The 12256-nt window shown below is 49.4% G+C and overlaps 1 protein-coding gene across 1 annotated transcript; it reads left to right on the top strand.

Annotated features, from left to right (window-relative positions):
* Window positions 1–2714, top strand: LOC125940104 (acanthoscurrin-1-like). The gene is made up of 2 exons (XM_049655779.1): window positions 1–34; window positions 1972–2714. The coding sequence occupies exons 1-2, from the start codon at window positions 23–25 to the stop codon at window positions 2374–2376; spliced, it is 417 nt and encodes a 138-aa protein (XP_049511736.1). The 5' UTR covers window positions 1–22; the 3' UTR covers window positions 2377–2714.
* The last annotated feature ends 9542 nt before the right edge of the window (window positions 2715–12256 follow it).

Raw genomic sequence — 12256 nt, 5'->3', positions numbered from 1 at the left:
TGGATAACGCAGCCTTCTCACCATGAACTCCCTGGTAAGACTGGCTGCTCTTTGATTTCGGCCCCACCACGCATGCTAGCTGTTTGAGCTGACGCATACCTGCAACAAAGCTTCGTGCACTGATGCTTATGTCGAAAGAAAACTAGGATCCGTATTGTCAAAGCACTTGATGCGCGACAGCGGTTATGAAGAGGTGGCCCGGCCGTTTGTTGGCTGACCAGAGGCAAACCTTTAGAGGTCATACACATGCAAAAAGACACGCAGGTTTGACGCAATGTTGGAATCTGAATGACGCGAAGCTTGTTTGAGTTGGCGATGCTGCAGCACTAGCGGATGACATGAGCATAGCCTCAACGCCTGTACCTTTTAGGTGTATGCCTCATGAGGTTGAAAGCGATGTATAATGATGCTTCTCAAGGGAACCACTCATGCAGAGGGAAACAGAACACATGTCTGCGTAGACTTAAGGCTTCATATCCCTTGCGCTCAGTGCCAGGTAGATTGGGCGGCGTTGGTCAATGAGGGGCACGTACCCATTTGCGCATGCGCATTGCCTAAGTTGTCAACTAAGGCACATAAATGTCCACTGGCAGATACGCAGTCACCCAAGTTATCTACTAGGCAAAGCCGCAGTCGGCCCATATCCTGTGCTCCGAATTGTTTACACCGGCTGTATTTTTTTTAGAAGGTCCTAATTTTTTTTAAATTACCTGTGGCAGATAGCACAATTCAACCCTTTGATCTAAATTACTCGACGAGGCGGCCATTAGTGAAATCAGAATGTTTCATTAAATAAATGCCATAGTTATGCTAATTAACTTTCTAGTTAATTACCTTACGGCATATTGTTAAATCTATCAATTATAGCCGGTGAGTTCGCTAGGCGTATCCACTTGGAACGAATTCGCTGGACTACGTCCAGTTACTTTTGTGCTTTAATGCATGAAACAGTGTTTTCTGAGAAGTAACTGGAGTGCCAATGAATTTCGTCAATCAGTGCCTAGGAACGTACGCTGTGCCTGAAAAACATACGCATAGTGGGAGTTTGTACATCACTGCGTCAATGGCATTTCTGATCAACGTTGAGTGTTAGTCAAATGAACACAGCGTTTGCCTGTCACGAATGACAGTCGCGCTAGCGGCATTTTGTAAAAGGAAATTATTCTGAAGCCCAGAGTAGACGCATTTAAAGCGTATTTAAGCGTCACTAAACGTTTGCAGAAGTGAAAAACTACGAGGCCATTTAGTAAGGCTCACTGTCGAATGACGTTTTACGAGGCCGAGACTACAGGTTTAGGCGATAAACGAAAATATGAAGGTGGTGAACAGTATGCAACCTTTTGGTCGCGATTATCATTTCGGGATCTCGAAATGATTTATTCTCTTTCATCTCATAAGAAATGGTTGGCAAGCAGAATGCTCAGAATGTAAGCGCGCCATGTCACAATAGGGAACGAGTATGACAGTGTGCCATTTTACACGAGGCATTCGTAAAATTTTGATAGAATGGGAAACTGTGCACGCATACTTCCTTGTTACTAAACATACATCGACAGCACACAGAGGCAGAGACACATCTAGAGCAATCATTCCTTGAGTACTGATTTTATGTTTTATCTACATTCGCATATCACCGCATTTCAACAAATTTCCATCTATTTCTCAAACAGCTCCACGGTTGCTTGCCGAACGTACTGATACGAGCCTTCCATACGCAGAAGACCACTTTACATATACGTCATTCGAACGAGGTGTCCGAAAAAACAAAGCTGTAGAAACACACCCTACTTGTAGGGCGTGTTTGACTTGTCTTCATTTGCGCTTTCAGATGACTGTACATTTTATGAACGTGTCTCGAAATTGGTTTCTCTGTAGTTTCACCAGAATGAATATTTCGTCTCGAAATATTGCGCGGGTGCTGTCTTTGTCACCAACGATGACTTCACTTGCTCGCTGCCGTGCTCGTCACAGGCAATCTTCATCGTAGGCTCCTCTCTGGTGGTGTGTGCCATGGCCGGTGGTCTGGGAGTTGGATACGGAGGAGGCTATGGACTGGGCTATGGAGGCGGCTTAGGCTACGGCGGAGGTCTTGGAGCTGGAGGAGTTGGCGTGGGAAGTAGCGTGACCTTGCTGAGAGGAGGTCCAGGATTCTCCAAGGCCGTGGCCGGACCGGCGTTCCTGATCAGGACGGTGCACCATGTGAATAAGGTGCACGGCGGAGGTGCCATCGTGGCTCACAGTGGTCTCGGAGGCGTCGGCGGAGGGCTCGGCTTCGGTGGTGGATACGGCGGTGGATACGGCGGTGGCCTTGGATATGGAGGTGGACTCGGATACGGCGGTGGTCTTAAGTACGGCGGATACGGCCTTAAGGGCTAGGTTAGGTGTGTGTTTTTGTGAGCCCTGTAGATAGAATCCGGTATGGCGCCATCGATGGAGACGGACAGTTATCGGCAGTGACTTCGACAACTATTGCTAGTTAGAATAATTGTGCTCTCCCCGAAGAGCAACGACAACTGAAAATGGGTGAAGTAGTCAACACTTTCGCGCTGCCGGCTTCGTGGTCTGCTTCTTGGCCAATCCCCGGTAGCGGTAAGAGCCATCGCTTGGCGAAAATACGAAGGTGGTGACCAGTGGTGAAGCGACTGTCCGTGCAGCAATGTACTTCTGGCAGAAGTCATTAAACCCAACACCAATGTTGCTACCACAAGTGGCCACAGAAGATTGAAGAATGATCGACTCAGGATCCTGGCAATACGGCGCAGTGTTCGAAGTCTGTCATCAGGAATGCTCGTAGGTACTTGGTGACTAATTATTAATAAAGATATTGTTGATAACTCTCCTTTGTGTTTTACATTCGCGCTTTGAGTGCATTTTACTATCAATGGCTTTGCATTTATAATGCTCGTCTCTGTAGCTTCTTTTCAAGCGAAGCTTGTATACGCTAGCCTGCGCCGGCGATGTAATGCTAAAACTCCGGCTCCAGCGGCGGCTAGCCAGCGCCGGAGTGTGAGTCATTAGAGAGGTTTAGCTTGTCCGGTAATCGGGTAAACGCGGGTGGACCGGGCGTTGGGGCGTGTTGGCGGAACCGTAAATGTGAGCGGCCTGTATGGTGCTGCCACCTGGTGGCGCAGAGATCAAACAGACGAAAACAGCTAATATTGCAGTAACCAAGTGTAACTTCGCTGGTGTAAATTTTAGGTAGCAACACGATTACGCCACTGCCGAAAATTTACACCAGCAGCGAAGTAGAATAGAAGCACGTCACTTCTCAAGGAAAACGAAGAAAATCGGCGCCTACATGTGCTTACGACTAGGTCTGTCTTGTCTTCCAAGCACTCAGGATGGCTACTTTTAGCTCCGGGTGTACTCGCAGCTGTTCGGCGATATCGTCAGCGCTTATTGTTCCCAAGAAGGTGGCCTCTCGCCTTGATCGTCCTTCGGCGGCGGGTTGATGGGGTCGCGAGACAGGCAGTCGGCATCAGAGTGTTTCCGTCCGGAATTGCAGATTCGGTGATATCATATCCTGGCAACCTGAGGCTCCATCGTGAAAGGCGGCCTCAAGGGCCCTTTATTTTGGCCCGCCAACGCAATGTGCGGTAGTCGCTTTCGACTTTAAAAGGCCTATCATGTAGGTAAGGCCAAAATTTTGCAGTAGCCCAAACGATATTTAGGGGATTCCTTTTCCGTCGTATACATACATAGAATAATTGGCTTCGGCTTTCGACAGCGAGCGGCCAGCGTATGCTATAACCTTTTCAAGTCCGTCTTTCCTTTGTCGCCGAGGCGGCCTACGCTACTTGTAGCGGTATGAATTTCGGGATTGGCATCTTCATCGAAGTGTGGAGGTGCCAGTGGCGACTACAAGAGTTATTTCGGTTCTTGAATTGCTTCGATCTGCTGTGTTTTCCAATTGAAGTCGAAGTATGAATTCATGAGGTGAGCCAGTGGGCTCGGCGATGCGGGAATAGTCTTTGACTAAGCGCCCGTAGTATAGGCGCACAGACCAAAGAAATCTGCGCGCTCATTTCTTTTCGGCGGGCTGTGGGAAGTTAGCGATGGCAGCGGTCTTCTGCGGATCTGGAGGTGTATTCTCTAAATGTTCACCTAAAGGAGACGTCAATTTTGGCTTGTGGCTCAAGTGCTGATTGGTTGTAGTGGGGACTAGCGACGAGGAAACAGGCGCGCAGAGTCAGTTTCCTTCTCGCTGCATGGCTGAGCTCCAGCCATGGTGAGCGGCGGCCGAAATGGACAGTCCAGTAGGGGGACACTTACAGAATACCCCCCAGGACGGACTCCAACTTTACTGATTACGTGACCCCAGAACAGAAGCTCTTCGTAAGCGAAGCAGCACTTTTCCGGTTTCAGGATGAGTCCACATGATTTCATTGCCTCAACAATGGTTCCAAGCCAGCTGACGTGATCGCCAAACTTTCGGTAATAAATGGCGACGTCAGCCAAGTAGACAAGACAGGTCTGCTACTTCAAGCAGACATCTTGTCCACAACATGCTGAAACATTGCAGCTGCTAAGAAAACCCCGAATGGCATGCCATTGAACTCGAAGACGCCGTCCGGCTGGGATAAACGCTGTCTTCTCTCGGTCCCTTTCGTCAACTTCAATTTGCCAATAACCATGTCTTAAGATCCATCCACGAAAAATACTTATCATTGCAGAGCCTGGCCAGCGCGTCGTCAATCCGTGCGAGAGGGCATACGTCCGTTTTCGTGACTTTGTTCAAGCGACAATAAACGATTCAAAACCCCAGAGTTCCACCCTTCTTCTTCTTTTAGAAGACCACAGAAGACGCCCACGGACTGTTCGACGACTGGATAATTCTGTCGCACAGCATTTCATAAACTTGTTGCTATATGGCTTCTCGTTCTCGTGTCGAAACTCGGTACGGGCTCTAATGGCGTACCTTAAAAGGAACAGCCAAGTGCTCTCTATGTTGAAACGAATAAAAATTCATTAGAATACACTGCTACAGTGAATACGGACAGAAACTGTGAACAGGAGAATAGACGATGAAGGATGTATATGTACACTCTTACCAAGGATACACCAATGACGCCACGTAGATAAAGTTTTTATCACCTCCTCCAAACGCCAGAGTCCCGAACTCTATCTGTCGATGACAGCGTAAGATTATGTAAATGTGTCGCATTCTCAGTCGTCACTCAAAATTTTCCGTACAGTAACCGAAGTGATGGCGAATATAGGCTCACTCTTATCTGCTATGCTTTTCTAGATTTCCTGTATTTACACAGTAACTCAACGCTCCTTTATGGTGGGTGCCTTTTCGGTGTACCGTGCACACACGCACTCAAAAGAGCTTAAAGCTCGCCTACACGCCGGACACGCAAGCAATGAAATAACCATTTTGTGGGCGATTCAGTTTAGTAACTATAGTAACGTATTTGATGACAACTGCTTCCCAAAGTGCTTCCGCATCTTCGCAAGAGCCTAATTGCACAGAATGTCACACGAAAGGAATTAAAATTGTCATCCACCCGAGTTTAGCACGCAGCTGCAAAAGAAACACATACCGGTTTCTCACAAAGAAAGCTTAGCAGTTGAAGGAAAATTCGCCCTGGTCTGGGGATCGAATCCGGTACCAACGGTGGTTGCTGTGTCATCTAAGTTAACCAAGAGGCTAGCAGATCGCACAACGAGGAGTGAATTGATCGACAACTCGAGCCACGGGGACACCGAATATGGCAAATGGGTTAAGCGGAATGCCGCCGAATGTTGCGTGTTGTATTGACAATTCAATGACGTATTATCGGTGGCCAGCTGGTCTTGCTGGGCGGCGAGCGATGCGCCTCAACGCGGAAAGCCGCGCGGTGATCTTTGCTGTATCGGGTGACCAGTATGACGAGGACGCAGGCCACGGTGACCGTGACCACGATGAGCACGAAGCTGAGCATGGCCTGCGCAGTGCCCAGGTCGTGCTCGCCTGGCGCCGGAGGGTAGGATGCGTCCATCAAGCGTTCCGTCGAGGGAGGGGCCGCGTCTGCAAAAACCGCCAGCAAGCATCGTCAAATGTCAGGGGTGTGCGAAAGTTCGAAACTTTTGAACAACGAATCGATTCGGTGTTCGAATCGAATAGTCACCACTCGAATGGAGTTCGAATGGAATAGTAACTATTCGAAAATCCCAATGCTTTTTTGTGAATGGCTGTCGAATAATTCACGTCGTTGAGTGTACACGATCAATCACCAAATTTAAGCGAAATTACGATAACTTTCTTCCCGTATACAGGGAACATAAATAGTAACATACAGTACTAAAGACATGCTTTATCGCTCAGACAACCAAGATTTTCCGATTAAACACGATTACTTGCAATAAAGCTTTGTTCAAACAGGTCATTCGGCAGTGGGTACTGTTTGGTACTATTTATTGATGCCCTAGACGGCACGCATTTTTATTTGGTAACAAGGCTGCCTTTGTTCGCATTATATGACAATGCATCACCTCGTATTCTCTAAACAGCCCTGAGTTTGAGAACAAACTGCTAAGTTGTTCTAAACGCTCTCTTGGTTCTTTTAGTGAAGCAGACTTTAAAATGTGCACTGCAATGATAGCAAATTATACAAACGTTTAAATATTGTGCATACCAATATGTGACTTTGATGTTAGTGGTGAGAAGGCTGCACTTTATTCAGAAACTATACTTAAAATACCTAATATTCGTTTCGACTCCCTGGTGGCATTTTTAAAATTATTATTCAATTCGAATCGCTTTTGACACTATTCGATTGGTATTCGAATTGGTCTGAAAGTACTTTTCGCACACTCGTATTAAATGCTGTCGAGCATGTATGCTGCATCACTTACTCATTTTTCCATGCATGTTCAAAGAGAGTCGGAACAGGTAAACACAGTCAAGCTAAACCAATATATCAATTCACCAAGATGGTGATGGGGGCGGCGATGATGACGATGTTGATGACGATTTAATAAAAAAATGTTGCAGTTTCACCCGATAGGCGAAACATCAATTGTGATAGAAAATTAGTAGAGAGCTATACGGAGTAAGGATAGTAGTTTTATCGGCTGTATAAACTTGGACACGTTCACTTACTAACTGAATTAACAAGCATGGTGTCAGCGCGCACAAGCAAACATGAATAGATCACACTCGATGACCGCAGACAATCGCTGTCAAAACGCTGGCGTGAGCGAGCGCGCCAGCAGCAGCGTACGAAGGTTCATGCGGTATATCGCTTCAACGGAAAATGAGCGTCGAAAGCACAGCGGAAAGGTAGAAACCGTGTTGCAGATCGCTTTCAAGATACGATGCGCGCGACCGCCCGCCACCGCGCAAAGTACAAGTTTCTCGCAAAGCAGAAAAAGCAGAAGCCGCACGCACTCCCTCCCGCGCTGTCTTCCCACTTTCCTACTTTCGCCTGCGAGATTTCAGTTCCGCTTGCGCCCGGTCACAAGATAGGCATTTGGTGCCGCAGCAAACGTCACTTTCCCTCCCTCCCATCCCCCCACGGTCTTTCGCGCCACGGAAAATGTCGCTTTTGCTCTCCGCCGTGCGCCCACTCCCCGTGAAAGCGCGCGTCCCTCGCGTGCTTTCACGCGCACATACAGCAGACAGCGCATGGCGGCGATTTTATCGCCCTTGGACTTTGTATGGAACCTCACGGCGACGGCGACAGCAGAAACCGGCTTGGAGTGTCCATATAATTGATATCGCAATAAAAGACATCTTTGTCCTGGTCTCCAACTCATAGGAACTGTTTCTCAGTCTCTCCGGAGCTTGATTGCGAACGTAAATTAGTTTGCAGTAGCTAATTTTGTTTTCAAAACTATTTTAAATTGATTTGGCAAAATAAGATCGATTAATACTGGAAGAACTGAACGTTAGCCTCATCCTTAACGGCGGTAAACCAGTGCGACATTACAGATTTCAAATTATTTTCCCTTGCACTGTGCCGTCTTAGCGCAGAGAAGGTTTTCGTAATCTACTATAGGTTGAATTGAGGGTTCCTTTAGAACGCAATGTAATCTTTCTTTACCGATCAACAATTACCAAGGCTCCAGTAGACGCTGTCGAAATCCGCGATGTCATAACAAGCTGACACGGCAACCTTAGTTCGGAGTGACCATTCGACTTCCCTTCCTCAGTCTTTTCTGGCCAACCAAACCTCTCCTCGAGTCAAACTGTCGTTTCTCTGTATTATAGAAGGATGATTTATTCCAACAGCTCCGCTTAATAATCATCTTCACTATGTGTTTAACCCTAACTCGCCACATCACAGCAACGCATAAGCATCGTCTTTAAAGATTTAGCAACGGGAAGTTTGCGGTAGCACTCACCCATTCGCTGAAGCGAGTGCGACTCGCCGGTCGTGCTTCCTTCGTGGCTCCCGGCTTCTCCATCGGCATCACGTGGCAGAGGAACGGCGCCGGCCGGGCTGCTCTCCGCGTTGATCGAGACCGGAGCGTCAGCCTCATCTCCAGGTCTGGTAAACACCATTGCGATGTCCGCACAGATGCTCACCGGAATCCCAAATACACGTCTTCGTCTTCGTCGTCCTCCTACACCAGCCAAACCCACTCACGCTCCCACGTGCTCATTTTATAATTCCAGCGGCACTCTGCATGGTGGTCTGCTGCGCCGTGCCCTTAGGCCCCAAGGGTGCAAGGAGGTCCCGGAGGCTCACCGGAAGACAGACACGTATAGTTTGCAGCTGCTTTCGACGCTGTGATTTCACCGCTACAGTTCTTGTTTCCTACTGTAAATGGCGGAGGCAACCGACGATTCTCCTGTAATCTAGGCTTTTATAGACCCTGGGCCGACATTGACCACACCAATACCAAAATACCTATACCAAAGATGGTGCCGGACAAACACTCTACTACTACCGTCCATCCTTACAGCCCGTGCCATCGCCTGGCAATGCGCTCCCCTCTACTGATGATGATTACGTATTATTATATTAAACTTGACAGTGGAACCTAACCACGCTCAGGGAGACTGTGCGCTCTACTCTTGATGATGATGATGGTGGTGGTCCTACTGGTTCTTTTTTCCCTCCTCTTCTTCTCCACTCCCTTTCAGCAAACCCTCAGTTAAAAAAAGCACACTTAACCTAGAGGCCTGCTTCAATTTCCTTATTCGAATCCATACGAAGCGAAGAAATTTTCTCATTAGGTAAACGTTCAATCGATTTCCGTTAAGTTGATCGCATTTAGGCTGAATTCTTTTTAGCACACGACGGGCCAAGAGGGGGAAATGGGTTTTCTTGCTCTCCACGCTCCCTTGAATTGATTTCGTTGTCTACAAATATATGAGTGCAGTTGAGATTTAGATAGTAGCCCGTTATGAAACAACGTGACAAGAACGTTTGCAGCAACAAGCCCCACGATAATACTAATCCAAGTACTAACCATCATTCGAATGGTAGCTGAACGATGATCCTGGCGATGATGATGATGATGATGATGATGTCATGGTGCATATCCCTTTTGTAGTTGGCCGATTTGCGTTCCCATGAGTAAATTTGATCATCTTTAGAGATAAAGCTCCCCATAGCGCTCATGCATTGAAATCGGTAACCGTAATTGTGCCTCGATGTTTCTACTCTGTGCAGGCGCGCAGGCTCAGACGACGAGATGTGATTCAGGCGGCACGCACAATCAACGTGACGCTGAGCCTCCCTCAGTATAGTGGCGCCAACTATTTCGGGCGCCTGTAAACGCATCCTTTCGCACACGCACCGTAAATTTTATTAATGACCATCGGATATTCCTGAAAAATATATACAGAATTAACTTTACACATTGTCCATACGTACATGATACGTGTAAATGCTTGTTTTTGCATCATAATATCAATGTTTTCAGCGCTACAAAAATGAGAAGTAGCAACATGGCGGCACCTTTCCGTTTGCCACTATCGTTCCCCAACATTTACTCTATTGCCAGAGTCCCCACTGGTTTATTTTGTTGGAAACTCCTCTATGTGCGGCTTGTGACCTCCGAGATCAGAAAAGCAAGAAGTGCGCCGGTGCAATCTCAGAGGCCGTGTGCTGCCTACCGGTCCTCCTTACCCCATGCACGGCCGCTACATACAACGCACAAGGTGTTGCATGTAGCGGCCGTGCCCCCATCTGTGCGAGCTCTACACGTGAGCGTGCGTGGCGTGCCACGCTTATATTCTGGTATTATTGACAGGTAAACCAGCAAGGGTGGACCGAAGACGTAACCGTTCATATCTTGACCCCAGCGCACAAATGGACGGTGACGATGAATGGTCATACGTACAAATACGGGGTGCTTTCCCACTCCTTGTCTACTTGTGCGCTGTTGTTCCTAAGACACGGATAACGAGAGAATCGTTGTGGCTATAAGCCAATGCCTAATTATCATCAATTGCTCGTTTCGGCCAAGCAAGAGGCTCAAGCATGGGGCCTTTTTGCACTTCCTGGTGAGATCTGTTGTGGAGAGAGCACCGATCAAATACTCTCTTGTGAGCAGTGCTTACAGAGCACGGGAAACTTTCTTTACAAATCATGTCCATCTCACCGGCGTGTCCCACAAAGTTCGTTCGATCTGCATCTTGCTACGGCGAGTGAATTCGTTCGTGGCTGATACAAGTAATTTCCAAGTATTCGGTGCGCGAAAACTAATATCAAGAGAGAAAATTATTATTATTACTGTGCTAGCGCTATTAATTACTTATTATTGTTGTGATAGCAATTATATGGACACTCTAGGCGAAATTGCGCGGTCCTTGTCGTCGCCGTGAGGTTCCGTATAAAGTCCACGGACGATAAAATCGTCGCCTCGCGCCGTGCGCTATATGTACGAGTGAAAGCATGCGACGGTGAGCCGGCAATGGCGGCTAGCGCACACAGGGGCGGGAAGCTTGAAGGAAGCGAAGTCTTCCTACTAAGTGGTGGTTCGTTGGGAAAGGGAAAGGTTGGCGCTATCTTCTGCAGCCCTTGAGGGAGCACGGCTCAGCGCCAACGGGGAGGGGAGAGAGGGAGGAGAAGGAGGGTATAGAGGAAGGTGTTGGTGTCGCCATGGCGGGGGCGAAGCAGACCGGTGGGCAGGAACGGGGTCACGCCATCCGGAGGGTAGGGCCTTGACAGCTCGCAGCTGGCCTGGTGTGGTCAGCCAGTCCAAGGCTGGGTGGTGGGGCAGGGCCGGAGGGCCTGTAAAGAAAGGAGCCAGCACCCATGGATGGCCGCAAGGTCATCCATGTGTGCTGGCGGTGTTAGAGAGTTGTTGAGAGCCCTGACGAGTCCAGGTACTCAACTACGCTGAGCAGGGCCGGGAGGTGGTTTCGACGGGGGAAGAGGATGTCCTCCTGTCGTGTGGTGGGAAGTCCAAGGCGGCGGAACTCCTGCAGGAGCAGTCCACGGGGTTGGTTGTGTGTCGGGCAGGCCAGCAGGAGGTGCTCCAGTGTCTCTGGCTCACCACAGGAGGCGCAGGCAGGTGAGGTGATGAGGCCAAGCCGATGGCGTCGTGCGGCTGTCCAGCAACAGCCGATTCTTAGCCGGAGTAGCAGCGAACTCTCCCTCCGTGCAAGGCCGCATTGCGGTAGCTGCCGTGGGGGGTGTCCCAAGGACACGCGCTTGTCAGGATGGGACACTGGAGATGCCGCTGAAGCCGGAGCCTCGTGAAGTCCGCGGCTGTGACTGCCGCACTCAAGGGGACGTCACCGTGGTGGGCACTCTTGGCTAGGGCATCAGCCTCCTCGTTGCCCGGATGCCTACCTGAGCAGGGATCCAGTGCAGGGACACCGGGCAACCTGCATCCTGTAGTGCCGCCAGTCGCGTTGAGAGGAGGGCGACCCCCAGGCTCGCCCTCTCTGGCCTCTGCAGGCTCAAGAGGGCTGCCTTGGAGTCGCAGAAGATTGCTGCTGGAGTCTCTGGGGGTTCCTCTGTGAGCAGGTCGACAGCAAGGTGGAGGCCTGCTACCTCCGCTGCTGTGGAGCTCGCATGGGCTGGAAGGCGACACTGCCTACTCTTCTGCAGGGCAGGTATGATGCACGCCGCCGTCGACGAGCCTGTGTCGGGGACCACGGAGCCATCGACGAACACCTGCAGATGGCCCTCAAGGTCCTCGTGGTGGAGTGAGGCCGCCGTCTGCTGCAATGCGCAGGTCGGTGATCGCCGCTTGGAGATGCCTGGTAGCTCCGTGGTGATGGCGATAGGAGGTCTCTGGGGTGGTCGACATGGTGCAGTGCCCGCCTGACATGCAGCCACTGAGTTCTGAGCTTTGAGGTGAGCCT

Source organism: Dermacentor silvarum, chromosome 9 (genome assembly GCF_013339745.2).
Source record: "Dermacentor silvarum isolate Dsil-2018 chromosome 9, BIME_Dsil_1.4, whole genome shotgun sequence".
Lineage (NCBI taxonomy): Eukaryota > Metazoa > Arthropoda > Arachnida > Ixodida > Ixodidae > Dermacentor > Dermacentor silvarum.
Note: the sequence above shows the minus strand (reverse complement) of the source record. Positions and strands in the feature narration are given on the sequence as shown.